This window comes from Chiloscyllium plagiosum, unplaced genomic scaffold (assembly GCF_037043375.1).
Source record: "Chiloscyllium plagiosum isolate Xiang-an unplaced genomic scaffold, Cpla_swu_hap1 HiC_scaffold_23, whole genome shotgun sequence".
NCBI lineage: Eukaryota > Metazoa > Chordata > Chondrichthyes > Orectolobiformes > Hemiscylliidae > Chiloscyllium > Chiloscyllium plagiosum.
The window spans coordinates 40026335-40053633 of NW_028270161.1; the positions used below are offsets into that span (position 1 = coordinate 40026335).

At 40.0% G+C, this 27299-nt stretch overlaps 1 protein-coding gene across 1 annotated transcript in view; it reads left to right on the plus strand.

The window, feature by feature from the left end:
* The window catches only part of cog5 (component of oligomeric golgi complex 5), a 131461-nt gene that overhangs the window by 7959 nt on the left and 96203 nt on the right, over positions 1-27299 (plus strand). The window contains exons 4-6 of the mRNA XM_043713659.2: positions 855-909; positions 2247-2316; positions 14981-15101. Coding sequence (XP_043569594.2) covers positions 855-909; positions 2247-2316; positions 14981-15101 — 246 coding nt within the window. The remainder of the gene's footprint in view (positions 1-854; positions 910-2246; positions 2317-14980; positions 15102-27299) is intronic.

Here is a 27299-nt window from a genome sequence, read left to right on the forward strand (position 1 = left end):
CTCGTAATATCCATATGTTGACTACCTTTGACTGTGAAGGGGGAGCTTAAGGAATAGTAACATTTAAGTTGTGAAGCTTTGCTTGCAATTCGTATTTTCTAATTAGTTAAAGACAGTGAGCAGTTATTTTCTCAAGTGCAGAGACCCTGTGACTGCTTTCTTTTAACCTGAGTTTGTCAGTCAGCCAGATAGGGTCCTTGGATATTTTGACTAAATTTATTCCTGTTTTGTGATGAATTTGGCAATATTTTGGCTCCGTTTTAAGTGCATTACTCTGATGAGTCATAAAAATTTGATGTTGCCTGATTAAAAGTTATCTATTTGAACACTGTGAATAAATCTGCAGGCATGCCTCTAACTAAAGTTCGCAACATTATTTTCCTGTACATGAGCTATTGATGTTCTCTAAATGCTCCTACGTACTCCAGAAGTGTGGTGGCAGTAATACGTACTATCCTCCTCCCCGCTGTTTTCTTGGGATCCGCTGGTGCTCTGGTCCTAAAGCAGCCAGCTTATCTTATGCAGATTGTGAAAGAAGCAGATTTCAAGGTTAGGATGTCCCTTCCTCAAGGGAAAAGCATCTTGGAATGACAACAAAAGTTGGAAACCTGGCAATCCAAAAAAATGAGTTGAAATCATACTGAGCAGGATTCCATAATCAGGCATGATTCCGGGTGGGGGTGTAAAAACAGAAGGGACACTCCAGTCTTGCATCTGATTGAACAATGACGTAATTTGAAGGGTTAAATGACTTCTGTTATTGTGTCTAAAAAAAACTTAAACTAAATATTTTATGGAAAACTGAAAATGTTTGTTTATATACTCTTAAGTAAGTTGATTGTCATGTATTTTAGGTGTTCTTCAGATGATGCAGACCCGGATTGCTGCACTTCAAAGCACTGTTGACAGGTATAGTACAAGTTTTGCATTTTAACTATAGTACACTACCACAAGTCACATTGTACCTGTGAAATAATCATACCCGGAATCTCACTGCGTCTGATTCACTGAACAGTTGTTGGTGATGGCAACATTAGGAGTTTATAATCGAAACATAGGAACAGGAGTAAGCCATTCAGCATGTCAAGCCTGTACCACCATTCAGTGAAATCGTGGCAGACCTGTGTCTAATTCCATATACCTCTGGCTTATGTCTCATATTTATTATCTTTGCCCAATAAATCTATGTCAGATTTAAAATTAATAACTAATCCTGCATCCACTGCCATTTATGCAAGAGAGTTCCAAACATCTATTACCTTTTGTGTGTAGAAGTACTTTCTAACAACTCTTCTGAATGCCTGGTTCTAATTCTGAGATTATACTCTTGAGTTCAAGAATCCCCAACCAGTGGTAATAATTTACCTTTATCTACCTTGTCTTTTCCAGTTGATACCCTGAAGAATTCCATCAAATCACCCATAAACCTTCTAAATTCTAGAAAGAAAAGATAATAGAAACTAATACAAAAGACTCAAGTTATATAAAGTGGCATATGATCAAAATAGAGAGCAGAGTTCTAATAATTTGCATGTGATTTGCAAAAACAAACATGATGTTTAATTACATTTTTATTTGTTATCAGTATTAAAGAATATGGAACAATGGAGTAATTGTGGGAGAATTTTATATCAACTGGATATCTAGATTTGCAGTAGCAGTAGGGACGAGAAGTTCATAATGTATACAAAGTTGTTTCAAGAATTATGGAATCAATAGGAATAAACTGTTTTAAACCTAGTGTTTTGTAATGAGGGAGGGTTAATTTATAGCCTTGTAAAATAGTATCTTTATCAGACAGCATCATAATATTAGAGAATTATATGTATAGTGTTTGGAACTGAATATTAAAAATCTGAATGAAACAAATTACCCGTTCATGAGGAATGAGTTGGCTAGGTATTTGGAAAATGAGATTAAAGCATGGCAGATGAGCAATAATGAAGACTTAAAAATTAATGTTCAAATAATGTATATTTTCTAAATCAAACTCTATATGGGAAAATTTGTTCACTGTGACTTGTAAGAATATTAGATTAAAGGAAGAAGCTTGCAATGTTGCTTAAACATTGTTAGTCTGAGGATTAGGTGGGTTTTAAAAATGGAAGTCAGCAAATGAAATCTAAGTACCTCGAATATAACAAACTTTATAATTTATAGTTCTTAGTTGTGCATAATTACTCCTTTTTGAAACTGATCATACAGCTGTTGGCTATTTCTGTTTTTATTTGTTCTCTTTTCAACAGGATCAGAGGAAAGATTGTTGACCCTTATAACAAGATTGTTGCTCGTACTGCACAGTTGGCCAGATTACAGGTATGCTATTTTAATGTACACCTGTACATCAGTAATCCACATTAGATATCTCTCTTTATGCTTTTGTTCCACAGATGCTGCCAGACCCACTGAGTTTCTCCAGCAATGTCTGTTTTTGTTTCAGATCTGCAGCGTCCACAGTTCTTTAATTTACTTATGCAACAGAAATCTATTAGCTATATTCAAAGCTGCAGGTTTCTGGGCAGATACTCAAAATTGAATGTGAAACTGGGCGAAGGATAGAAAATACTCATTGGATGCAATCATATCGAGTAAGTAAGAGTATTGAGTGAGCTCTGGGAAGTTAGAAATGTAATGTGGGAAGTTGGTATGGTTGTAAAGCCACTGAGCTGGTAATCTGGGGAAACAAATTCAGCAGCTGAGAATTGAATCTTAAATTCAGGTATTATATCTGCAATATAAAACTGGATTCAGCACTGATCATGATTATATATCCTGGATATTCATAATAATCATATGGTTGACTATTGTCCTTTAGGCCAGGCAATTTGTCATTCTTGTCTGACTTGGCCCACATGTGACTCCAAACCCACTCTAATCTGGTTGTACAGCAGAACATTATAGCTCATGGAGTAAAAGGGTCCGGAGAAACATGGATACAAGATTGGCTGAAGAATAGTAGTTAATGAGTATTTTTGAGGCTGAAAGGTTCATAGGAGATTTCCGTAGAGGTCAATATTGGGCTCTTTTCTTTTTCCTGTTTTTTTTATGTTCTACATGTTGGAGTTCAGGGACAGTTTCAAAATCTACAGATGTTGACAACTTTTGGAGACATTATAAACTGTGATAATACTAAAAAAAATTGAAAATAGATCAGGAGTAGTAGATCTTCAAAAGAACATTGACAAGTTGGTGGAGTGGATGGATATGTGTCAGGTGTAGTTCATTGTGCAAAAGCATCAGGTGCTCATTTTCATAGAAATAAGTGGGGAGACGGTAAAATATAGTGAGGTACTCTAAAGAGGGTGCAGGAGCAGAGAGACCTGGATGTATCTGCAAAACCTTTAAAGGTGACAGGTCAGGCAGAGAGAATGGTTAATTTACAGATTACAAAGATCTATTAATAGTTGCATAAATGTAAGAGCAGAGATGTTATGCTGAACCTCTGTACAAGCGTACAATACTAAGTTGCAAATTAGATCTCAACTGGGGTATTATGTAATTTTCTGTGTGCCACACTTTAAGGATCTGAATGCAGTAGAGAGAGTGCATAAGAGATTTACAAGAATGGTTCCACTTTAAGAATCTTCAGTTGTGGGAAGCTAGTTTGGAGAAATTGGGACTGTTTTCCTTTTGAAATGAGAAAGCTAAAGGGAGATTTGATTGGAGTATTCAAAACCATGAGAGATCTGAACAGGATAGACAGGGAGAAACTATTCCCACTCAAAAATGGATCAAGATTGAGAAGACAGATTGGAAGTGATTTACAAGACTAGGAAATATAACATGAGAATTTTTTTTACTGCAGTGAGGTTCAGATCTGGAATGTGCTGCCTGTAACTGATAGAGGAAGTTTCAACAAGGCAATGTTTAAGAGATCATTGGACGATTATTTAAAGAAAAATAATAAGAATATAAGGAGCCATATTTTCCCGCATTCCCTTTTCACAGCAGTCAGTTTGATTTTCCCATCAAAGGGAAAATGGTTAAGGTAAGTACAATGTTAGGGTGCTAGATGAGTTGGGAGAAGGTAAGGTGTCAACTGTGCAGCAGATAGTGTGCCAGGTGGTAGGATCCCAAATGGGTAGCAGGGTGGTAAGATGCAAGTTGCAAGATTGGAAGGAGGGGTAGGTAAGTGATTAGGGTAGGTAGGGGTGGGCTGAAGGAATCTGGTCTGGTAGAGGCTGGAGTGGGTGGGTGGGTGTCAAGTCTAGGAGGTTTGGATCAGCGGTAGGGAATCAGGTTAGATTGAGTCTGGTTTGGCAGAGTGAAGGGAATGGATGGTCCAGCCTGGTGGCAGGGGTGTTGAGTCAGGTCTGACAATGGTGTGGGTTGAGGCAGAGCATGTGGGTGTCAGAACAGAAGATAAGTGGGAGTCTGGTCCATTGGTGGAAAATGTGGATGGTTGGGCAGATTGGGACACTGGGCAGAGTTGTGTATGCTGTGGAGAGGTTGTAGCAGTAGGGAGTTGAGTCAGAAGGCATAGTTGTGGTAGGGATATGGAACCAGGAGTGACTAGGGTGTGTTTGCTCGGCCTCTAGAAAGGTGCTGGTCCATTAGGGGTTTAGAGGCCAGTTTGGGTCCAATAAAAGGATGGGTGGTTGGGATCAAGTGGCAGCTGTGGGCTGGCAAATTGTTTGCAAAGCACAGAATGGAGACTGCAAAGGTATCAAGTTGCATTGTCAGGGTGTGTCAAGATCAAGTCTGGGGGTCATAAATGGTCTGGTAGTAATATAATTGGCGATGCGTGAGGCAAGTATGGTGTCAGTTTAATAGTTACTCATGAGTTAGACAATGTATTTAATAATTTAACTTCCCTGAGTAATTGTTTTACTTAATTTCATCGGAACTATCTAAAATCTCTTATTTTTATGGAATTTCTCAGGAAAATTTAATTTCCTGAGAAATTGCTTCAGAATCTGGATGGAGATTCCACAGGATCCCTATGTGCAACTCCAATCTACCTGAATAGGAGGTAGATAGAAAGAAATAGGAGTGGAAGTAAGACTTTCCAGCCTGCCCTACCACAGTCTAAGATCATGGCTGATGTATCCAGATCTCTCTTCCTCTTTTGTGCCAGTTCCTCATAGTCCTCAAGTCCTCGAAATTTCAAATATCTATCTGCTTCATCTTTAAATATTCTTGTTGCCTATTCTTCACAAATTATTTGAAATCATAAGCTTTTGGAGCGCAGTCCCTTCGTTAGGTGAATTGAGAGAGAAGATCACACAGGCACAGAATTAATAGACAGAGAAATAAAAAGATCATACAACTGGAGTGTTGAATAATAAATCTCTGCAGGTGACCAAGAGTGTTAGATGGTGTGAGTAAGGTGTCAACAGCTGAATGACAAGCGAAGGGGTGGCCTATAATCCAATTAAATGATGTTGAGAGATAATTACAAAACTTTAAAAATAAGGTGGTGCTGGAGACAAACTAAATAACTGAAATAACATGAAAGGTATAAAAGTTAGATCTGCCAAAGGTCTAACCTGAATAATCCAAAACTGTACAAACTAATTAAGGTAGAGAGAGATCATAACAATTTATCAAGGTAATGGTGTCAAATGTTCCTTCGGAATGCTGAAAGTTGAGAGAACATGTCTTTTGTTTAGAGGTAGTAGAAGTGACAAAGGCTGATCTGTTGAATGCGGAAGCTGGTTGGATTGGAAGTCAACGGGGAAGTCTATCCTGGTTCTGAAAAGTTAAAGGAGGTGATACCTTTTCTCTCTGTAATTAATCCTACTGTCCTAGAAAAGTTGTTACTCTAAGGTTACTGCTAAACAACTAATGGTCCACTATGATAGTGTATTTTCTATAATAATGTACGTGAGAAATATCTTGGCAGATTTACAATAATCGCAGTGGAAATTTGTAAAAAAAGGTGGAGCAACCCACATACCCTACAAAGTATTTTTGTTTGGATCTCATTACCAACAATGACATGTATGCTGGATGTGGGCATATCTTTTCAGTCCAAAGAATCTGAACAGATGGCCCAACCCAAGATAATACTGTAGAAAGAGGAAAGGGGTAATGTGGGCAATTTAATCAGCATCAAAACATTTCAAAGTACACTGACTCTGAAAACCTTCTTCTGTTCCCGTCTGGCTGTCTTTTCCTTTTTCAATGATATGTACAAGCATCCTCTGGAAACTTATAAAAATTGTGTTTTATTAAAGTTGATACAGTTGCAAAAATGCTGACAACTGAAATAAACAGCCTGCTACTTTAAAAAGACAGCCCTGAATGTGACAAATATGTTAAATTATTTTTGTTGCTAGTTTAACCTATTGTGCTTTAAACTGCAAGTATATTAAATATTCCTACAAAGGTGCAGGTTTATTTTTGCAGTATATAGAAATTTCTAAGTGACATGGAGATTGCTGATGGTATAAGTTAATTTTGATAATTTTGGTGCATTTTTCATTAATTCGGGCCTGTAATTCTGACTTGTGAAGTCATAAATGACAGTAAATGAAGAGTACAGTACATTGTAGATGAATCCACCAATAGCTTAATATTATCTAAGAAGGAATACTACAATTAACAGAAATGTTTAAAACTGACAGAGGGTGTCCATGTGATACCATCCAACAATTATTTGATGAAATCGGAGAGAGGGAAATAAAGACTCCCCTTTTCACAGGCTGCTGAGGTTGGAGCAACAGTCGGGTTGTTAAGTTGTTTTTATCTGAGGTCCTTTACACACTGATGCAACTGCAATACACCAACTTCTGCGAAAAACCAACCAAGTTTATTATGCACATTACAGTACAAACTTTCGAGAAATCCTGAACACTCTACGCCGTGCTTGCGAGGCTTGCCCAGGGTTCTCTCTCTGGAGGAACCTTTAAAACACACCTCGCAGGGCTTATAGGGTCATGGCAAAAACTCTCTGAACAAAGGAAACAGTCCTTCCTTTATACAAAATTTTTACATCACAGTTAGTAATGCCCACAAGACAACCCCCAGTCACTCCCTCAACAGTCACATGCCACTCAAGATACAATGCAGTGACCACCTCCCCTCCAGAAACAGTGTAATGCAAATCATTCCCTAATGGTCAAATCTGTTGCAAATTGGGTTTTTTTTGTAACTATAGGGGAGTAGTCAAATTCCAACTGTAATGTTCTTATTGATTTCTTAATAGGGGATGAAAAATGTAAAACATCCCTGAAAGGCAAGGAAATGGCCATGCAAACCTCCCACATTCCACTATAGGACAAGGACATACCACCTTACCCCAGGGGCATTCAATGTTTTGCAGGTCAGTAGAGCAAATTAACTCTTTAATATCTCAAGGTCTCGGGGACTAGGTGATTAAGCTATAGCTACCAATAGAAAGGGGGGGGGGGGGGAAAAGAAGCAATAACAACAGAGAGCGCCTTACAAAATTCCATCCAAGCTTCACATCCACTTTAGCTGCCTCAGAATTTGCAACCCCAACATCTTGCCTTGTGATCCATAGTTTGGGAACCCCACCCCAGCAAATTGTATAGTTAAAGCATACATGTATGCAGAGCACGCACAAAGAATGCAATGTACTCTTGTTGCTCCATGAAGTTATGGAACATTCTCAAATCATCATGAAAATTGGCGAAAGCCAATTTGCAATGTTTTATACCATCAAAGTCACTTTCTTGCATATTGATTATTAGAGCAAAGTCCAGTCTGTTGATTTTCCAAAGCACTCAGTTTCTGTAGTACAACAATACAAAGAGTCATCTTAATTTGCACTAATTTCAGTAAAATATTTTGGTATCCTTTTGATGGGATGTGGATATTCTGGCAAGACCAGCATTTGTTCGCCATCCCTAAGTATTTTACAAGGGTGGTAATGTGCTATCTTGAACTGCTGCAGTCCATCTGTTGCAGGCATACCCAAGAAGCTGGTGGGAAACACTTTGGGAAAAATTAGGATTTTGACCCAATAACAGCAAAGGAATGGTGATATTGTTTCAAGTCAGTAGTGTGGCTTGAAAAAAAACTTTGTGGTGATGTTCATATGCACCTGAAGCCTTTGTCTTTATAAGCAATAGAGGTCATGGGTTTAGAAGGTGTTGTAAAAGGTGCCTTGAGGAGTTTAGTGCATCTTGTAAATAATGTGCACAGCTACCACTGTAGATTAGGCTGATCTTTGACATGAATTATCACCTCTTTGTACAAACAAAGTTCATCTTCAGAATAGCTAGAAGAATACAGTAAGGTATCAGGAATGATATTCTGTAGTGATTCATTAGGAGTCTGCCGCAAGTGCTAGGCAATTGCACTTCAGTAAAAGAACACTGTGTTAGTACACAGAGGATTCCCAACTCATGACTGGCCAACTTACAAACACTTGTACCTATAAACATGATCCCATACAGGAATGTATTGTTGATAATTTTAAAGATCTGACATACAGGCATGTCCTCTTAGTTAAGAACAGTTTTTTTATATGGTCCTTATTGTGTTCCAAATTGCATACAAGATAACTTGTAAACAGACTCAATACAGCCTGTTTACAACCTTTTTAGCATGTGATCAAATGTACTGTCTCCATATATACATGGGAAGAGCTTTGAACTGAAAACAGTGAAAATAAATTACTATTTATATAGCATATTTCCATTACAACACATTCCTCCCAGATTGTCTCAACGCCTTTTGTGCTCGCTTTGAGCAGAATTTCAGCGGAGAGGTAACACCTATTCTGATAAGTCCTGAAGAATCTATCCCAACAGTCACTGCATCAGGTCAGATCAGTTTTCCTTCGTGTGAATCCAAGCAAAGCTATGGGACCAGACAGAGTACCAGGCCATGCCCTCAGAGCATGCGCAGATCAACTGGCAGAGATCTTCTCAGACATCTTCAACCTCTCCCTGCAGCAGGCCACTCTCCCTGCCTGTTTCAAGAGGGCCAACATCATCCCTGTGCCTAAGAAGGCTCATGCATCATGTCTCAATGACTACCGCCCAGTGCCCCTAACCTCAGTGGTCATGAAGTGCTTTGAAAGGCTGGTCATGGCATTAACCAACTCCAGCCTGCCCAGTAAACATGACCCGCTCCAATTTGCCTATCGAACCAACAGATCCACGTCAGATGCCATATCACTTGCCCATCACTCCTCCCTAGAACATCTTGACACCAAGAACAGTTACGTGAGAATCCGACTCATTGACTACAGTTCAGCCTTCAACACTATTATCCTTTCGTGACTGATTACTAAACTTAGTGATCTCGGACTAAGCCCCACTCTCTGCAACTGGACCCTCAGTTTCCTAACCCACAGGCCACAACCAGCAAAGATTGTGGACAATATTTCATCCTCAATAACACTCAATACTGGAGCCCCCCAGGGGTGTGTACTCAGACCTGCTGTGCTCTCTGTATGCCCACGACTGTGTTGCCAAATATACCAGACTAATGCCATTTACAAGTGCGCTAATGACACCACCATAGTCGGTTGAATCTCAGATGGCGACGAAACAGACTACAGACGGAAGATGGGAGACTTGGAAAAATAGTGCACTGAGAACAACCTAGCTCTCAATGCCAGCAAAACCAAGGAACTCATTATTGACTTTCTGGGGATGTTACTCATGTCCCCTGCACATTAACAGCACAGAGCTGGAATGAGTGGAGAGTGTCAGGCTCCTGGGAACGTTCATCGTGGTCATCAACAACAAGCTTTCTTGGACTCTTCACGTGGACGTACTAGTTACAAAGGCCCAACAATGTCTCTTCTTCCTCAGGCAGCTGAGAAAATTTAACATGACAGCAAATACCCTTCCCAACTTTTATAGGTGTGCTATTGAGCGCATTCTGTTTGGATGTATCACTACCTGGTATGGCAACTGTAACATTCAAGATCGGAGATGGTTACAGAGAGTGGTGAACTTGGCCCGGACAATCACAAAGGCCAACCTCTCTTTTGTAGAATCCACCTACCAGGCCCGCTGTCAAGGAAAGGCCGCCACCATTCTCAAAGAGCCATCCCACCCTGGCAATGCTTTTCTACAACCTCATGCACGGGGGGGGGGTGGGGAAGATACAGAAGCCTGAACACGCACCAGCCGGCTCCAAAACAGTTTCTACCCTACTATTGTTAGAACATTGAACGGACTCTCAAACTCTTAGCATTCGCCGGTACCTGTGTTTTTGTTTTGCCGCTGTTTATTCTTTATGCCATTTAACTATGTGATCTGCCTATATTGCTCAGAAGACAAAACTTTTCACTGTGCCTCAGTACACATGACAATAAATGAGTTCAATTCAGTTCAACTCAAGAACTTTGAACTGAAAACAATGAAAATAAATTCAGCATTTATATAGCATATTTCTGTAGGATCAGGATTATTTTAGGAAGGCAGTGGCATAGTGTTGATTTAACTGGACTTCCAATATGAAACATCAGGCTAGTACTCTAGGCACATGAGTTAAAATCCCCCAGCGTAGCTAGTGAAATTGAATTCCGTAATAAGAGAACCAATGACCAAAAGCAGGTCTAACAGCAACTATGGTAATGTCAGTTGTTAAAAACAAATCTGTTTCCCAGTTGTCCTTTGGGAAATGAAATATGTCATTCTTATCTGCAATGGCCTACATATGACTCCAGAACCACAGCAATATGGTTGACTCTTAACTGCTTTCTGAGCAATTAAGGATGAACAATAAATCCTGGCCTAACCATGGCCACCCATATCCCATATACAATTCTTCTTTTCAAAAAAGGACAATAGGGGAAGAGCAAGAGATTCAGACATTAGGTAATTGATTCAAGGAGCTGATTCAGGCAAAGGGGTTCAATTACCTTCTTAAGAACACTATGGTTCTATGATAATTGGTTCTGAGAAACCTCATATAACTTTACATGGTTAACTTTTTAAAGTGCAATAACTTTAGCAGGCAATAGTGGCTGCCCATTTGTGAATAGCTCGATTCCATAAGCACTAGTGAAATTATTAACTAATTAACTGTTTTTATGTGGTGGCGATTAAGGAATGTTTGCTGGTATGGATGGTGGGAGAACTCAGTATTCTGAAAGTGTGATGGAACTGTTGACACCCACCTGAACACTACACATGCAAGAGCATGAGAATTATGAGCAGGAGTTCATCATTTGGTCCCACAAGCTTTAAGATCATGGCTGATCTGATTGTGGCCTTGTGCCTCTTACTTGTCAGCATCCCATAATCCTTACCTACCTTGTCAATCAAAAATCAATCTATCTCTGCCTCTTCTGCTCTTTGCGAAAGAGAAATCTACAGAGTGATAATTCACTGGGAGAAAAGATTTGTCCTGGCCTTAAATGGAAGGCTCCTATTTTATTTTAAATTGTGTCCCCTAGTTCTAGACTTCCCCATAAGTAGAAACATATCTCCATGCCCACCTTGACCAATCCCTCTAAAAGTTGAATGTTTCAATACAATCACCTCTTATTGCTTTAAACTCCAATAAGCATAGACCAACCTCTTCAGTCTTTCCTCATAAGGTAACCTCTTCAACTCAGGAATCAGTTGAATGAACGTTCTCTGCCAGCTATTGTAATTATATCTTTTCTTAACTAAGGAAACCAAAGTTGGACATGCTGCTCTGAATGCTGTCTTCATGAAACCTAGAGCAGTTGTATCAACATTTCCCTACTTTTATACTTGATTTCCTGTATGATAAACATTACATTTTGTTTCCCTTCCTAATTACTTGCTGTATCTATATACTAATTAATGTACCAGGTTATCCATATACCTCTGTTCTGTGAAGTTCTGTAGTTCTACACATTCCATTTACTAACAAGAATGTAAGAAATAGCAAAATACATAGACTAATGGGCCCCACAATCTGGCCCTGCCATTTGACAAGATCTGCCCAAGGCATTAAGTGCTCTTTTGTGCTAGCTCATCATAGCCCTCAGATTCCTAATATTTCAAAAATCTATCTACCTCCTCTTTAAACACTTCATGTTTTATTCTCCACAACTCTCCAGGGCAGAGAATTCCAGACAATCATTACCTCTTGAGGAGAAGAAATTCTTTTGCATCTTGGTTTTGAATGAGTATCCCCTTATCAGTAATTATGTCACCTAGTCTGAGAGTTCCCCACTAGTCAAAAAATTCTCTCAAAATCTGCCCTGTCAAATTCACTAAGAATCTTACATTTTTAATAAGACCACTCTTTATTTTTCCAAACTCTGAACAGGTTCATAACTGTTCTTGAATATGGCTTACTGGGTGTTCTAGATTAGATTAGATTACTTAGTGTGGAAACACGTCCTTCGGCCCAACAAGTCCACACCGACCCGCCGAAGTGCAACCCACCCATACCCCTACATTTACCCCTTACCTAACACTACGAGGAATTTAGCATGGCCAATTCACCTGACCTGCACATCTTTGGACTGTGGGAGGAAACCGGAGCACCCGGAGGAAACCCACGCAGACATGGGGAGAATGTGCAAACTCCACACAGTCAGTCGCCTGAGGCGGGAATTGAACCCGGGTCTCTGACACTGTGAGGCAGCAGTGCTAACCACTGTGCCGCCCACAATTTTTTTACAATTTTATTGAGAATATATTTGGAAAAGCAAGGACTGATTAGGGATAGTCAACATGACTTTGTGCATGGAAAATCATGTCTCACAAACTTGATTGAGTTTTTTGAAGAAGTAACAAAGAGGATTGATGAGGGCAGAGCAGTAGATGTGATCTATATGGACTTCAGTAAGGCGTTCGACAAGGTTCCCTATGGGAGACTGATTAGCAAGTTTAGATCTCACGGAATACAGGGAGACCTAGCCATTTGGATACAGAACTGTCTCAAATGTAGAAGGTGGAGGGTGGTGGTGGAGGGTTGTTTTTCAGACTGGAGACCTGTGACCAGTGGAGTGCCACAAGGATCGGTGCTGGGTCCTCTACTTTTTGTCATTTACATAATCATGGGTTTCCTCTCACACTCCAAAGACTTGCAGGTGTTTGGCCATTCTAAATTGCCCATAGTGTTTAGGATTGTGTAGGCTAGGCACATTAGCCAGGGGAAATGTAGAGTAATAGGGTTGGAGAATGAGTCTGGGGGGGATACTCTTCGAAGGGTTAGTGTGAACTTGTTGAGCCAAATGGTCTGTTTCCACACTGGAGGGATTCTCTAATAATATAGCTCTGATATTCACCTCCTATTTTAATCAAGGCATAGTGGTTAGCACTGCTGCCTCACAGTGCCAGAGACCTGGGTTCAATTCCCGCCTCAGGCAACTGTCTGTGTGGAGTTTGCACGTTCTCCCTGTGTCTGCGTGGGTTTTCTCTGTGTGCTCCGGTTTCTTCCCACAGTCCAAAAATGTGCAGGTTGGGTGAACAGGCAATGCTAAATTGCCCGTAGTGTTAAGTGAAGGGGTAAATGTAGGGGAATGGGTCTGGGTGGATTGCTCTTCAGAGGGTCGGTGTGGACTTGTTGGGCTGAAAGGCCTGTTTCCATATTGTAAGTAATCTAATTTTAAAAAAAAATGATTTGGATGCGAGCATAAGAAGTACAGTTAGTAAGTTTGCAGATGACACCAAAATTGGAGGTGTAGTGGACAGCGAAGAGATTTACCTCAGATTACAACAGGATCTGGACCAGATGGGCCAATGGGCTGAGAAGTGGCAGATGGAGTTTAATTCAGATAAATACGAGGTGATGCATTTTGGGAAAGCAAATCTTAGCAGGGCTTATACACTTAATGGTAAGGTCCTAGGGAGTGTTGCTGAACAAAGAGACCTTGGAGTGCAGGTTCATAGCTCCTTGAAAGTGAAGTCGCAGGTAGATAGGATAGTGAAGAAGGCGTTTGGTATGCTTTCCTTTATTGGTCAGAGTATTGAGTACAGGAGTTGGAAGGTCATGTTGCGGCTGTGCAGGACATTGGTTAGGCCACTGTTGGAATATTGCGTGCAATTCTGGTCTCCTTCCTATTGGCAAGATGTTGTGAAATTTGAAAGGTTTCAGAAAAGATTTACAAGGATGTTGCCAGGGTTGGTGGATTTGAGCTATAGGGAGAGGCTGAACAGGCTGGGGCTGTTTTCCCTGGACTGTCGGAGGCTGAGGGGTGACCTTACAGAGAGGCATGGATAGGATAAATAGACAAAGTCTTTTCCCTGGGGTCGGGGAGTCCAGAACTAGAGGGCATAGGTTTAGGGTGAGAGGGGAAATATATAAAAGAGACCTAAGGGGCAACCTTTTCACACAGAGAGTGGTACATGTATGGAATGAGCTGCCAGAGGAAGTGGTGGAGGCTGGTACAGTTGCAACATTTAAAAGGCATTTGGATGGGTATATGAATAGGAAGGGTTTGGAGGGATATGGGCTGGGTGCTGTCAGATGGGACTAGATTGGGTTGAGATATCTGGTCAGCATGGATGGGTTGGACCGAAGGGTCTGTTTCCATGCTGTACATCTCTATGACTCTATAGTAAATTGGAAGTCAGCATTGCCTCTTTCTTGCTTGATTGCACAAAAATATAATGAAAATCCATGGGAGGCAATTCTAACTTAGTGAAAAGTACTGTATCAAGTCAATGCTTGATATGCAATTGCTGATAATCTGACTAACAGTATCTGAAGTAATTAGGACAGGTGGGAAGAAAAGTATGTGGGACTTACAGTATTTTCTTACTTTGCAAAGAAGCTACTTATCTGTGATCAAATAGCCTTACTCTGACCTGTAGTAAAAGAGATTTAAAAGTTTTGGAAATGATGGATCTTAGTCATTTATGTTCTACTTAGGAAAAGAGCATTGTAACCCTTGATGGTATTGAGCAAATGGTCTATAGTTGTGGTATTCACACATGAACTGTTAAAGTAAGTGACATGATGAGTTGAACCAGGTTTAAATCTGCATTAGTTTGTATTTAAGAAAAAAAATGTCATATACTTTTAAGCAGTGCAGCTTGAACTTTCATATTAAGAAAACTAGTTCACAAGGTCACTGCCTCCAAGACATTCAGCAAATCCGTATTCTTTGAATCTCATTCAGGCAGCCTGTGATTTACTTCGAAGAATAATCCGTATATTGTACCTAAGTAAACGGCTCCAAGGTCAGCTACAGGGAGGCAGCAGGGAAATCACTAAAGCTGCTCAGAGTCTCAATGAATTGGGTAAGTAAAAGATACCTTTTACTTGTCTAAAAAGTTAGTCATTGCTTCTACAAACTAGTGTTTTTAGCATTGTCATGTGATCTATTTCAAAATGAAGACTATTGTAATTGCAGTAGTGTCATCAACTCCATTTCATTAAATGCAACATTCTATGTGGATGTTTGTTTAGTGAAAACTAGGCTTTTCTAGAATAGTAGATACTTGAAAAAAACAGTAATACCATTTCAAAAATCAAGTAAAACATGCTCAGAAAGCAGAAGATTTGATATGGGTCAGGGTCCAAAAGTGTGGTGCTGGAAAAGCACAGTTGGTCATTCCTGATGAAGGGCTTATGCTCGAAACGTCGATTTTTCTGCTCCTTGGATGTTGCCTGACCAGCTGTGTTTTTCCAGCACCACATTTTTTGACTGATCTCCAGCATCTGCCGTCCTCACTTTCACCTATGTACATTATGGGCTGAAGCAATGGCTTTTTTATAAATATGAGGAACAAAATGATAGATAATGAACCTCTGGTTTCACATAAGCCACAGCACACAAGAAGATTTGTTTCCAAGATTAAATTTCCAAGACACCACAGTGTTTTAATTGGCACAAGGCAACAGCCATATTAGTAACAATAGTTTTTCCTTGGTACCTGGCAGACTTTCATGAAAAACATGTTAATTTGCAAGTAATTCATCCTCTATGATGCCAAGTTTTACTAGTTCCCAGTTAGCTATGCAATCCTTTGTCACATAGAAACTAGGAGCAGGAGTTGGTTATTTGGCCCGCTTAAGCCTGCTCTGCCATTCATTGTGATCCGGCTGATACTCTAATCTTAATGTCAGTTTCACACTTTATTCCCAGACTCCTAGATACCTCTTAAATCAAAAATCTGTTTCTTTTTTGAATATATCCAGTGACTTGGCCTCTGCAGCCTTCTGTGATAGAGAATTCCACAATCAGTGCTCTTTGCATGAAGAAAGATTTCCTTATCTTAGTCCTAAATAGTCTATCCCCAACTAAAGAAAACATCCCCCTTGCATCTAGTCTGTCCAGCTTTGTTAGAATTTTCCACGTTTCATTCTGCTCCTCTCAGGCCCAGTCAAACTAATCTCTCCTCGTTGTGGTTCTGTTCGCCAAGCTGGGAATTTGTGTTGCAGATGTTTCGTCCCCTGTCTAGGTGACATCCTCAGTCCTTGGGAGCCTCCTGTGAAGCGCTTCTGTGATGTTTCCTCCGGCATTTTTAGAGGTTTGTCTCTGCCGCTTCCGGTTGTCAGTTCCAGCTGTCCGCTGCAGTGGCTGGTATATTGGGTCCAAGTTGATGTGTTTGTTGATAGAATCTGTGGATGAGTGCCATGCCTCAAGCAATTCCGTGGCTGTTCTCTGTTTGGCTTGTCCTATAATAGTAGTGTTGGCCCAGTTGAACTCATGTTGCTTGTCATCCGCGTGTGTGGCTACTAATGCTGGTCATGTCGTTTTGTGGCTAGTTGGTGTTCATGGATACGGACCATTAGCTGTCTTCCTGTTTGTCCATGGGAGAAGAGGAGGAAGAACACCTCGACAATGTATTCGCCAAAAACGGATAACCCCGCAATTTCATCAAAAGATGCCTAAGGGAAAGACAACGGAAATAGGGCATACCACAACCCAAAGGACTATCCACGTTACCATACATCAAGAACAGTTCTGAACTGACAGCCAGACTACTACGACCACTAGGACTCATTACAGCACACAAACCAACAGCCACTCTCAGACAACAACTCACCAGGACAAAGGACCCGATACCCAGCATGAGCAAAACCAACGTAGTGTACAAACTCCCATGCAAGGACTGCACAAAACACTAGATAGGACAAACAGGAAGACAGCTAACAATCCGTATCCATGAACACCAACTAGTCACGAAACGACACGACCAGCTATCCTTAGCCACACACGCGGATGACAAGCAACATGAATTCGACTGGGACAACACTACTATTATAGGACAAGCCAAACAGAGAACAGCCAGGGAATTCCTAGAGGCATAGCACTTATCCACAGATTCTATCAACAAACACATCGACCTGGACCCAATATACTAGCCACTGCAGCGGACAGCTGGAACTGACAACCGGAAGCAGCAGAGACAAACCACTATAAATGCTAGAGGAAACATCACAGAAGCGCTTCACAGGAGGCTCCCAAGCACTGAGGATGTCACCTAGACAGGGGACGAAACGTCTGCAACACAAATTCCCAGCTCGGCGAACAGAACCACAACAACGAGCACCCGAGCTACAAATCTTCTCACAAACTTTAATCTCTCCTCATAGAACAGTCCTGCTAACCCCAGTAATAGCCTAATGAACCTCCACTGCATTCCCCCTATGGTAAATATATGCTTTCTTAGGTAGGGAGACCAAAAGTGCATGCAATGCTTCAATGAGGCACTGTATAACTACAGTAAGGCATTCTTATTTTGCGTTCAAATCTGTTTCCAATGAAAGCCAATGCACCATTTGCCTTCCTAATTGTATGCTTCACCTACCTATCTACTTTGAGTATGCAGGGATAGCCAAGCCCCTTTGTACATCCATACTTTCCAACACCATTTAAATAGTAATCTTTCTTTCAGTTTTTCTCATTAAAGTGTATAACTTCACATGTAGCCACGTTGTACTGTATCTGCCATTTGTCTAAACTTGTCCTTGCATCATCCTCACAACCCACCCCCTCAGTTTCGTGACATCAGCAAACTTGGAAACATTGCATTTGGTCCCCTCTTCCAGATAATTTATTTTTATATATTGATATATAGCTGCGGTCCGAGCCCTGATCCTTGCAGTACCACACTCAGAAAAAGATCCATTTATTCTCACTTTCTGTTTCCTGTTTGCCAACCAATTCTAATCTATGCCAGTATATTATCCCTGATCCCATGTGCTTTATTTCTGACCACTCGCTTTTTATGAGAGATTTTATCAAAAATGCATCACATCCACTCTTTCTCCCCTATCTATTCTACTCAAAAAAAACTCCAACAGTTTCATTAAACATGATTTACCTTTTATAAACCAATGCTGGCTTTGTCCATTCCAGTAAAACGTTTCAAGTGTCCTGTTAGCACCTTTTTTCTAATAGATTCTAGCGTTTTCCTCATACCTGATGTTAGCCTAATTCTGTTAATTATGCTTTTTTTCTCTTCCTCTCATTTTAAATTCTGGAATTATATTTGCCACCCTCCAATCTGAAGGTATGTTCCAGAGTCTATAAAAGTTTGGAAAATGACGAAGAATACTTTCAATATTTCCAGGCCACTACCTTCAGTTAAAAAGGAAGATAACTTGAGTACTTTAAAGATACCTTTTATTCTTATTTTGAACTTTTTAAATTCTGTATTTCCATGCTGGTCTTTCTTATTATTTTAATTCTGTAACAACACTTGAAGTATCTGTATCTAGGTACCCTGTACCGAAGATGGCACCATGAGGCGACATTACAAATGTTTCACTGCACTCGTTTGAGTGCACATGACAATAAAGGCTATTCCATATTCTCTCTTTCATATTACCTATTCCACTTTCTATTTTCTTTAGTATTCTTGAATGTAGATTAGCAGGTCCTACTGATTTGTCAGTTTTTAACCCCACTAGTTTTCGAGCATCATTTTCTCACCAATACTGAATTCCTTCAATTCCTCCCCTAACTAGACCCTGGGTTTCCCAGCATTTCTGGGAGGTTACTTATGCCCTCTTTTGTAAAAACCGAACCAAAGCACTTGTTCAATTTTTCTGCCATTTATTTGTTATCCATTATAATTTCTATGGCCTCTGACTGTAGGGGGCCTATGTTTGTCTTTAGTAATCCATTTCTCTTCAAATATTTATAGAAACTTGTATGGTCAGTTTCTATCTTCCCTGCAATTTTACTTTCATACTCTTCTCACTTTTGATCATTTTTTTGCCCTGCTTTGCTGAATTCTAAAGTTATCTCAATCTTCAGGCTTGCTGCTTTTTCTAGCACTTGTATTTGTCTCCACTTTAGATCCAGAATTTTTCTTCCATTTCTTTTGCAAGCTGCGGTCGAGCCACCATTCCACTCTGTGTTGCACCAGATAGTAAGGAATAACTGTTGTAATTTATGCACATGCTCTTGTTGACAGGCTCCCGTTAGCAGCCTCCCTTCTCCTCAGTATGTTCATCCCTTCCTGTTTGCAACTGTTCACTTCTTCCTTCCCTTTCTCTTTGTAGTCGCATGATTCTCCCTCCCTTATCTTTTCAACCACGTGCATCTCCTCCCACCTCCCTTTACAACTACTCTCTTTTACCTTCCTCTCCTCTTTGCAGCCACTCGTTTCTTCATGCTCTTTCTCCTTTCTAGCCACTCTTTTCTAGCCCCACATTTTTCATTCTGCCTGACTGACTTTCGCTTCTATCTGCCTCAGCTGACAAACTGATTGCTTCTCTCCCTGTTTAGCTGACAAATAGACATATGCACACACAACTCTGACCTTGCCTGGCAGATAGGCTCAATAGCAAAATGAAGGGGTGGGGTTGGTGGTTATGGATGGCACCAGTGGCACAGTGGTTAGCACTGCTGCCTCACAGCGCCAGAGACCTGGGTTCAAATTCCGCCTTGGGCAACTGTCTGTGTGGAGTTTGCACATTCTCCCCGTGTTTGCGTGAGTCTCCTCCGGGTGCTCCGGTTTCCTCCCACAGTCCAAAGATGTGCAGGTTAGGTGAATTGGCCATGCCAAATTGCCCGTAGTGTTAGGTGAAGGAGTAAATGTAGGGGAATGGGTCTGGGTGGGTTGCTCTTCGGAGGGTCGGCGTGGACTTGTTGGGCTGAAGGGCCTGTTCCCACACTGTAAGTAATCTTAAAAAAAGCTGTATTTTGAACTGTATTGACAGAAACCACAGATTACAACACACAGTAAGGTCCTCCAACTCATGTCAAACAGCTATCCAGTTAGTTTCACTCATCTACTCTTATCCCAGAGCCTTGCTAAGTTTTCCCTTCCAGGTATACTTAACCAAATTAATATTGTAATTTATTAAATCGATGTTGCATTAGATCATAATTGCTTTCTTTTTAGCAATCAATGTTCCCTTATATGGCCTCTGGTCATTTTCCAGTAGTGTGTGCTTCCTCTAATCTGTCATCACCTGGACGTATAACATGGACAAGCCCAGGTACAGTTTGGACCAACATTAAACAGCCTTCCATTCAGTAATTGTGAAGCTTTTTCTAAATAAAGGCAGGGAAATGTGTAAATAAAAAAATTCAAAAATCTACCCATTTATAAATAAAAATGAAATTGGACCCAACCTGTTGTTTGAAATTTGAGTTCTGTCACCTTGGTAGGTTGTTCATTCTGCCTGAGACACAAGACAAAGAGAAGGATGGTACCGACAATTCCCCACCACTCCTCTGTCTCCTGACTTGTCACTTTTAGCCTTTTCCCTGCCTGGATGACTAAAGAAATTGAAAGTTTAGTTAAAAAATAGAAGGAAGCATATGTCAGGTATAGACAGGATAGATCGAGTGAATCCTTAGAAGAGTATAAAGAAAGTAGGAGTATACTTAATAGGGAAAATCAGGAGGACAAAACAGGGACATGAGATAGCTTTGGCAAATAGAATTAAGGAGAATCCAAAAGGTTTTTACAAATATATTAAGGACAAAAGGATAACTAGGGAGAGAATAGGGCCCCTCAAAGATCAGCAAGGCGGCCTTTCTGTGGAGCCACAAAAAATGGGGGAGATACTAAATGAATATTTTACATCAGTATTTACTGTGGAAAAGGATATGGAAAATATAGACTGTAGGGAAATAGATGGTGACATCTTGCAAAATGTCCAGATTACAGAGGAGGAAGTGCTGGATGTCTTGAAATGGTTAAAGGTGGATTAATCCCCAGGACCTGATCAGGTGTACCTGAGAACTCTGTGGGAAACTAGAGAAGTGATTGCTGGGCCTCTTACTGAGATATTTGTATCATCGATAGTCACAGGAGAGGTGCTGGAAGACTGGAGGTTGGCAAACGTGGTGCCACTGTTTAAGAAGGGCGGTAAAGACAAGCCAGGGAACTATAGACTGGTGGTGGGCAAGTTGTTGGAGGAAGTCCTGAGGGACAGGATGTACATGTATTTGGAAAGGCAAGGACTGATTAGGGATAGTCAACATGATTTTGTGCATGGGAAATCATGTCTCACAAACTTGATTGAGTTTTTTGAAGAAGTAACAAAGAGGATTGATGAGGGCAGAGCAGTAGATGTGATCTATATGGACTTCAGTAAGGCGTTCGACAAGGTTCCCCATGTGAGACTGATTAGCAAGATTAGATCTCACGGAATACAGGGAGAACTAGCCATTTGGATACAGAACTGGCTCAAAGGTAGAAGGTGGAGGGTGGTGGTGGAGGGTTGTTTTTCAGACTGGAGACCTGTGACCAGTAGAGTGCCACAAGGATCGGTGCTGGGCCCTCTCCTTTTTGTTATTACATAAATGATTTGGATGTGAGCATAAGAGGTACAGTTAGTAAGTTTGCAGATGACACCAAAATTGGAGGTGTAGTGGACAGCGAAGAGGGTTACTTCAGATTACAACAGTATCTGGACCAGGTGGGACAATGGGCTGAGAAGTGGCAGATGGAGTTTAATTCAGATAAATGCGAGCTGCTGCATTTTGGGAAAGCAAATCTTAGCAAGACTTATACACTTAATGGTAAGGTCCTGGGGAGTGTTGCTGAACAAAGATACCTTGGAATGCAGGTTCATAGCTCCTTGAAAGTGGAGTCGCAGGTAGATAGGATAGTGAAGAAGGCATTTGGTATGCTTTCCTTTATTGGTCAGAGTATTGAGTACAGGAGTTGGGAGGTCATGTTGCGGCTGTACAGGACATTGGTTAGACCACTATTGGAATATTGCGTGCAATTCTGGTCTCCTTCCTATCGGAAAGATGTTGGGAAACTTGAAAGAGTTCAGAAAAGATTTACATGAATGTTGCCAGGATTGGAGGATCTGAGCTGCAGGGAGAGGCTGAACAGGCTGGGGCTGTTTTCCCCGGAGTGTCGGAGACTGAGGGGTGACCTTATAGAGATTTACAAAATTATGAGGGGCATGGATAGGATAAATAGACAAAGTCTTTTCCCTGGGGTCGGGGAGTCCAGAACTAGAGGGCAAAGATATAAAAGAGACCTAAGGGGCAACTTTTTCACGCAGAGGGTGGTACGTGTATGGAATGAACTGCCAGAGGAAGTGGTGGAAGCTGGTACAATTGCAACATTTAAGAAGCATTTGGATGGGTATATGATTAGGAAGGGTTTGGAGGGATATGGGCCTGGTGCTGTCAGATGGGACTAGATTGGGTTGGGATATCTGGTCGGCATGGGCGGGTTGGACCGAAGGGTCTCTTTCGATGCTGTACATCTCTATAACTCTATGCTACTGGAAACCTTGGTGAATTTAATTTTTATCACCTTCTAAATGCTGTGGTAATAGGTGTTCTGAGCTGATGTTGATGATTGGAACATCAGGTAGAAATAATGGCATGTCTCGAACACTTTTGATTTTAGCAGACTGCTAAAACTTGAGATGACTCTGGCATCTATTGTGTGTGGGCCTCACTTGACAAGGAGCACCAATGGTCCTTGGTTCCTAGTTCATCAAGTGAGGAATTCTAACTCTCAATGTTGGAAGTCCGTTCTCTGCTCAGCAACTGAGAGTGGTGAGCTAGCTCCATCATTTTAATTGATCACTGTCCTCTGTTGACTGCACCATTTCATGTCGCCTTCAATGACTGTCTTTCAAGAATTATTCAAGTTTTTTCTTATTCATTTTCCTGTCTCATGTTGGATCTCCTGGGAGTCTTGGAGAAGAATGTGGGGGGAATGTAGCGAGGGGAAGACAAGCATTGCTGTTGACATCTCTGCATTATTTAATTGCCTTTCTCTACATAGAGTTATACAGCATAGGAACAGATCCTTTGGTCCAATCAGTCCATGCTGAGCATAATTCCAAATTAAACTAGTCCCACCAGCCTATTACAGATATTGAACAAACTCAGTTTTAAAATGTTAATTTAACCTGAATCGCATAACTTTTGTGTTTGTTGCAGTATCTACTATCCAACGGAAAAAGAGGTTTTTGAATCTCTGACCTTTATCTAAGACTTACAAACTTTGTACCTCAATCCTCTAAATTAACCAAAAAATTAGGATTAAGTCGGGACTGGAGGTATACATTATAAGGAGAGACTGAGTAAACTGGAGTTTTTTTTCCGTGGAGCGTTGGAGGCTGAAGGGTCACCTTAGAGATTTTAAAAATCTTGAGGCAAGCATAAGGTGAATAGCCAAGGTCTTTTTCCTAAGGTGGGGGGAGTCCAAAACTAGAGAACATAGGCTTAATATGAGAGGAGAAAGGTTTAAAAGAGACTTGAGGGGTAACTTTTTCTTGCAAAGGGTGGTGTACATAGGGAGCAAGCTGGCAGAAGGAGTAGAATAGGTGGGTACAAATATGACATTTAAAAGGCATCTGGGTGGATACATCAGTAGGAAGGATTTAGATGGATATGAACCAAATGCTAGTGAATGGAAATAGGCCACATTAGAATGTCTGATCGGCACAGATGAGTTGGACTGAAGGGTCGTTTTCTGTGCTGTATGATTCTATGACTATGACTAAGTCAGTTGTTTACGTCAGCTTTAAGTGTATCTCCATTATGTCACTATTGCTGACTGCACAGTCTTGCTTTAATTTACTTTTCGTTCCAGTCTGATTATTGTATTGGCTCCGCAGTGTCTCCTCCTGACGCCTTTTGATTTAAATAAATATCAACTATAGACCAGCAAATAGATGTAATTGCATACTTGGATTCTAAACATTTGATCAGTTCTACTGATTGGGTGGTGAAGCAGTAGGTCAGCATACTTGCTGATTATTTCGAGATTGAATTGTCCAATTTGCTTAGTTGGTATGTATCTGAAATCAGATTGAACTACAAAATGTCCATATCTAACATGTTTTTCATTTACTTCCTACATTACAATAATCTGAGGTAAATCTAAGCTGGAATTTCACTGTAATTAACATTATGGGAACAGTAAAAACAAAGTAAAATTCTTGTAAAATAGCAGATAGATAGCCTCTTTATATGCAGTTATCGATATAAATCAAATGTTGTCATAACTTCAAGTAGTAAAGCACTCTTTAAAGAAATGTGACAGTCATTCTGTGATAGTCCACATCCATCAACAGAAATCTGATCTGTTGCTAGCCTTGTTTTTTTTTGTCGCGTTAATTGAGGGAGCAATGTCAAGCAAGATGTATAGAGGATTACTAGCTTTTCTCTGAACCATGATATCTTTAATATTTACCCTTGCTGAATATGTTATGTTACTTTAATGCCTGATTTTGAGGATAAATTTTTCATTGCTGAAATATTCCTTCAGTCTAGATTATGCAGTTAACTGCTTGGATTGGTGTTGAACCCAAAGCCTCTGAATCAGGAGCATATCAGTCCCAAATTCAGCCCAGTTTGATACATTGCTTACTCTTGAAATGTCCTGTAGTGGTTCGCCAAATATGGCTTGTGAAAGGAACAATTGTAGAATAATTTATTTTAAAATCCTTAGCTTTCAAAGTTTGCACGTTGTATCTGATGACAGGTGTATTTTAATTTTGAGCGTGTTTGAAAGGGACAAGTACTGTAATATAATGTTTGTATATACTAGTTGGATTTGGCTTTGTTATGAGTCTGGTTTCTGATTCAGAAGACCTTATTCAAACTCTAGACATGTAATCTAAACTGACTTCACTGCAGTTTTAAAGAATTGACCCGTTCTAAGGATGTAAAAGATTCCTAAAGAAGCATCAGAATTTTTGCCAATGTCCGAGTCAACATTCTTGTCTCAAAAACACAGACAAAACACATTGATTGGATGTTGATCTCACTTTTTATATGTTGACAATTGACTGCGACGTTTGTTACAAAATACTAACTCAAGTTGATAAGTAAGTAATTGGCTGTGAAGTACTTTGCAACATCCTGAGGAGACAGTAGGTGCTGTATAAATATAAAGTTTTTGCTTTTCAATGTTGAATTCAGCCAGTTATAATGGCACCTTGCCTACTGGGAATAATTCTACAGTTAAACAGTAATATTGCAAATTAGGAATAATTTTGTCCTCTTAATCTTTGTGGAAAAGTATTTTGGCTGACTTAAGATTTACTGGTTGTGCCAATTGATATGTAAGTTTGTTTCTTGTTATGAGGTTAGAATAAGAACTTGAACAGGTAAATGAAAATTATGACCTTTCATTCGATGCTATAAAAGTTACTAAAATAATACTGCTGAATATCTACTGCTGACTGAAACTTGTATTTAAATCACTGATACTTCAAACTCTTACTGAGGTTGAATGTTTGCAGAAAGTGCAATATGAATGAGCTTTTTTTCTTCTCTGTGTGGCTTTTAAACTTAAAGTGATACTTCTTCCCCTTGTTATTCAAAGACTGGTGTGTTTTGGTGCTTTTTGTGTGCTGTTTTGGACCTGTAACTGTAACCATTGTGAATGTGACCATGATATTACATGTAAATTTTGTAATGTTAAGGATCACGTCTTGACCGTTGAGAATTTTGTGGCAATTTTGATTTTCTCAGAGTAATTGTATAAACCACAAATCAAGAAAACATGCCCTGAAATGCTCAGCAGATCTGACAACATCTGTGGAAAGAGAAACAAAGTTGATATTTTAGGACTAAACAAAAAAGAATTGCAGATGTTTGAAATCAGATGCAAAAACAGAAATTGTTGGAAAAGCCCAGCAGGTCTGGTAGCATCTGTGGAGAGAAATCAGAGTTAACGTTTCAGGTTGAGTGACTCTTCCTCAGAAAATAACTCTGATTTCTCTCCATAGACGCTGCTAGACCTGCTGGGCTTTTCCAGCAATTTCTATTTTATTGTTGATGGTTTTGGTCTGTGACCAGGCACCAAAAGTAAAATGTAATCAGTTTTAAGCAAGTGTGAATTGAAAAGCAAAGGGGAAAGTCTGTGATAGGATGTAAAACAAGAGAAAGTAAATGATAAAAAGTTATTTTAGGCCAAGGTAGTTGGGGGTAGTGATGGGAACAGTAAAGAAACAAAATAATTGTTTATTGGCAAGAGAGCTCCCATCTAAATACAAAGTAAAGTGATTGAGAAAAGGAATGAGAGAAAATACCTAATCAGCAAATGAGCATGAATCAAATTGAGCAAAGCTTGCGATCTAAAATTATTGCATACACAGTTGAATCCAGAGTGCTCAAAAGTGTCCTGTCGAAAGATGAAAGCTCTTCCTTGAGCTGATGTTGGCCACCGTTGGAAGTTTTCAGCAGGTTAAGTATAGAAAAGTCTGAGTAAGGGCAAGATCAGAGAATGTAAATGACAGGTGACTGGGAACTTGCAAAATTCACGAACTGACAGGTATTCAGTAAGGTAATCACTGGGTTTGGTGTCCCCAGCATAAAGGAGACTGCGTTGTGAACAACAAATATAATATGTTAAATTGAAACCAGAAAAGCAAATTGTTGCTTCACTTTGAATGAATATTTGGAGTTACGGACTGTGAAAATGGAGAGCGTAAAATTAATCTTCGTGTAGCTTATGGTACCATAAGGAAGGGGATGTTGGAGGTATGTGAAGAGTGTATCTTGTGGAGGACACTGTGGAGGTGGCAAAATTGACAGAGGGTTTTTCATTGCATGTGGAGACTGGTACAGGCCTTAATCAGGCATTATTTTTTAAGTTGCTTCTTTTTCAATTTTTATTCATTCTGCACTTACTTTGAACCATTATGCTTGCATTACTTTACATTATTTACAAATACACTTTTCGAGAAAGATTTCAAAACATTACACAATGAAAAAGTACAGACTAAATGGTTTAATTAACAATGCTGTGAGGATAATTTGGGTAGAAAGGGATAATCTTTATATCAACTGAAAAATTGAATAAAACTAAACAGTGCTGTGATAGTCATATGACATAACATTTATTATAATATTTATAATAATCTGCAGCAGATGGTTTCTTGATTCTCACATTAATTTAATCCTTTGGCCAATAGTCTGCTCACATCAGTGGAAAATTATCTTTTGACTCATTTATGAATTTTACAAGAGCTGTTATTTATTTTCTTCCCAGTATCTGATGATGAGCCTTAGACCCATATTAATTGCTTCCAATCTC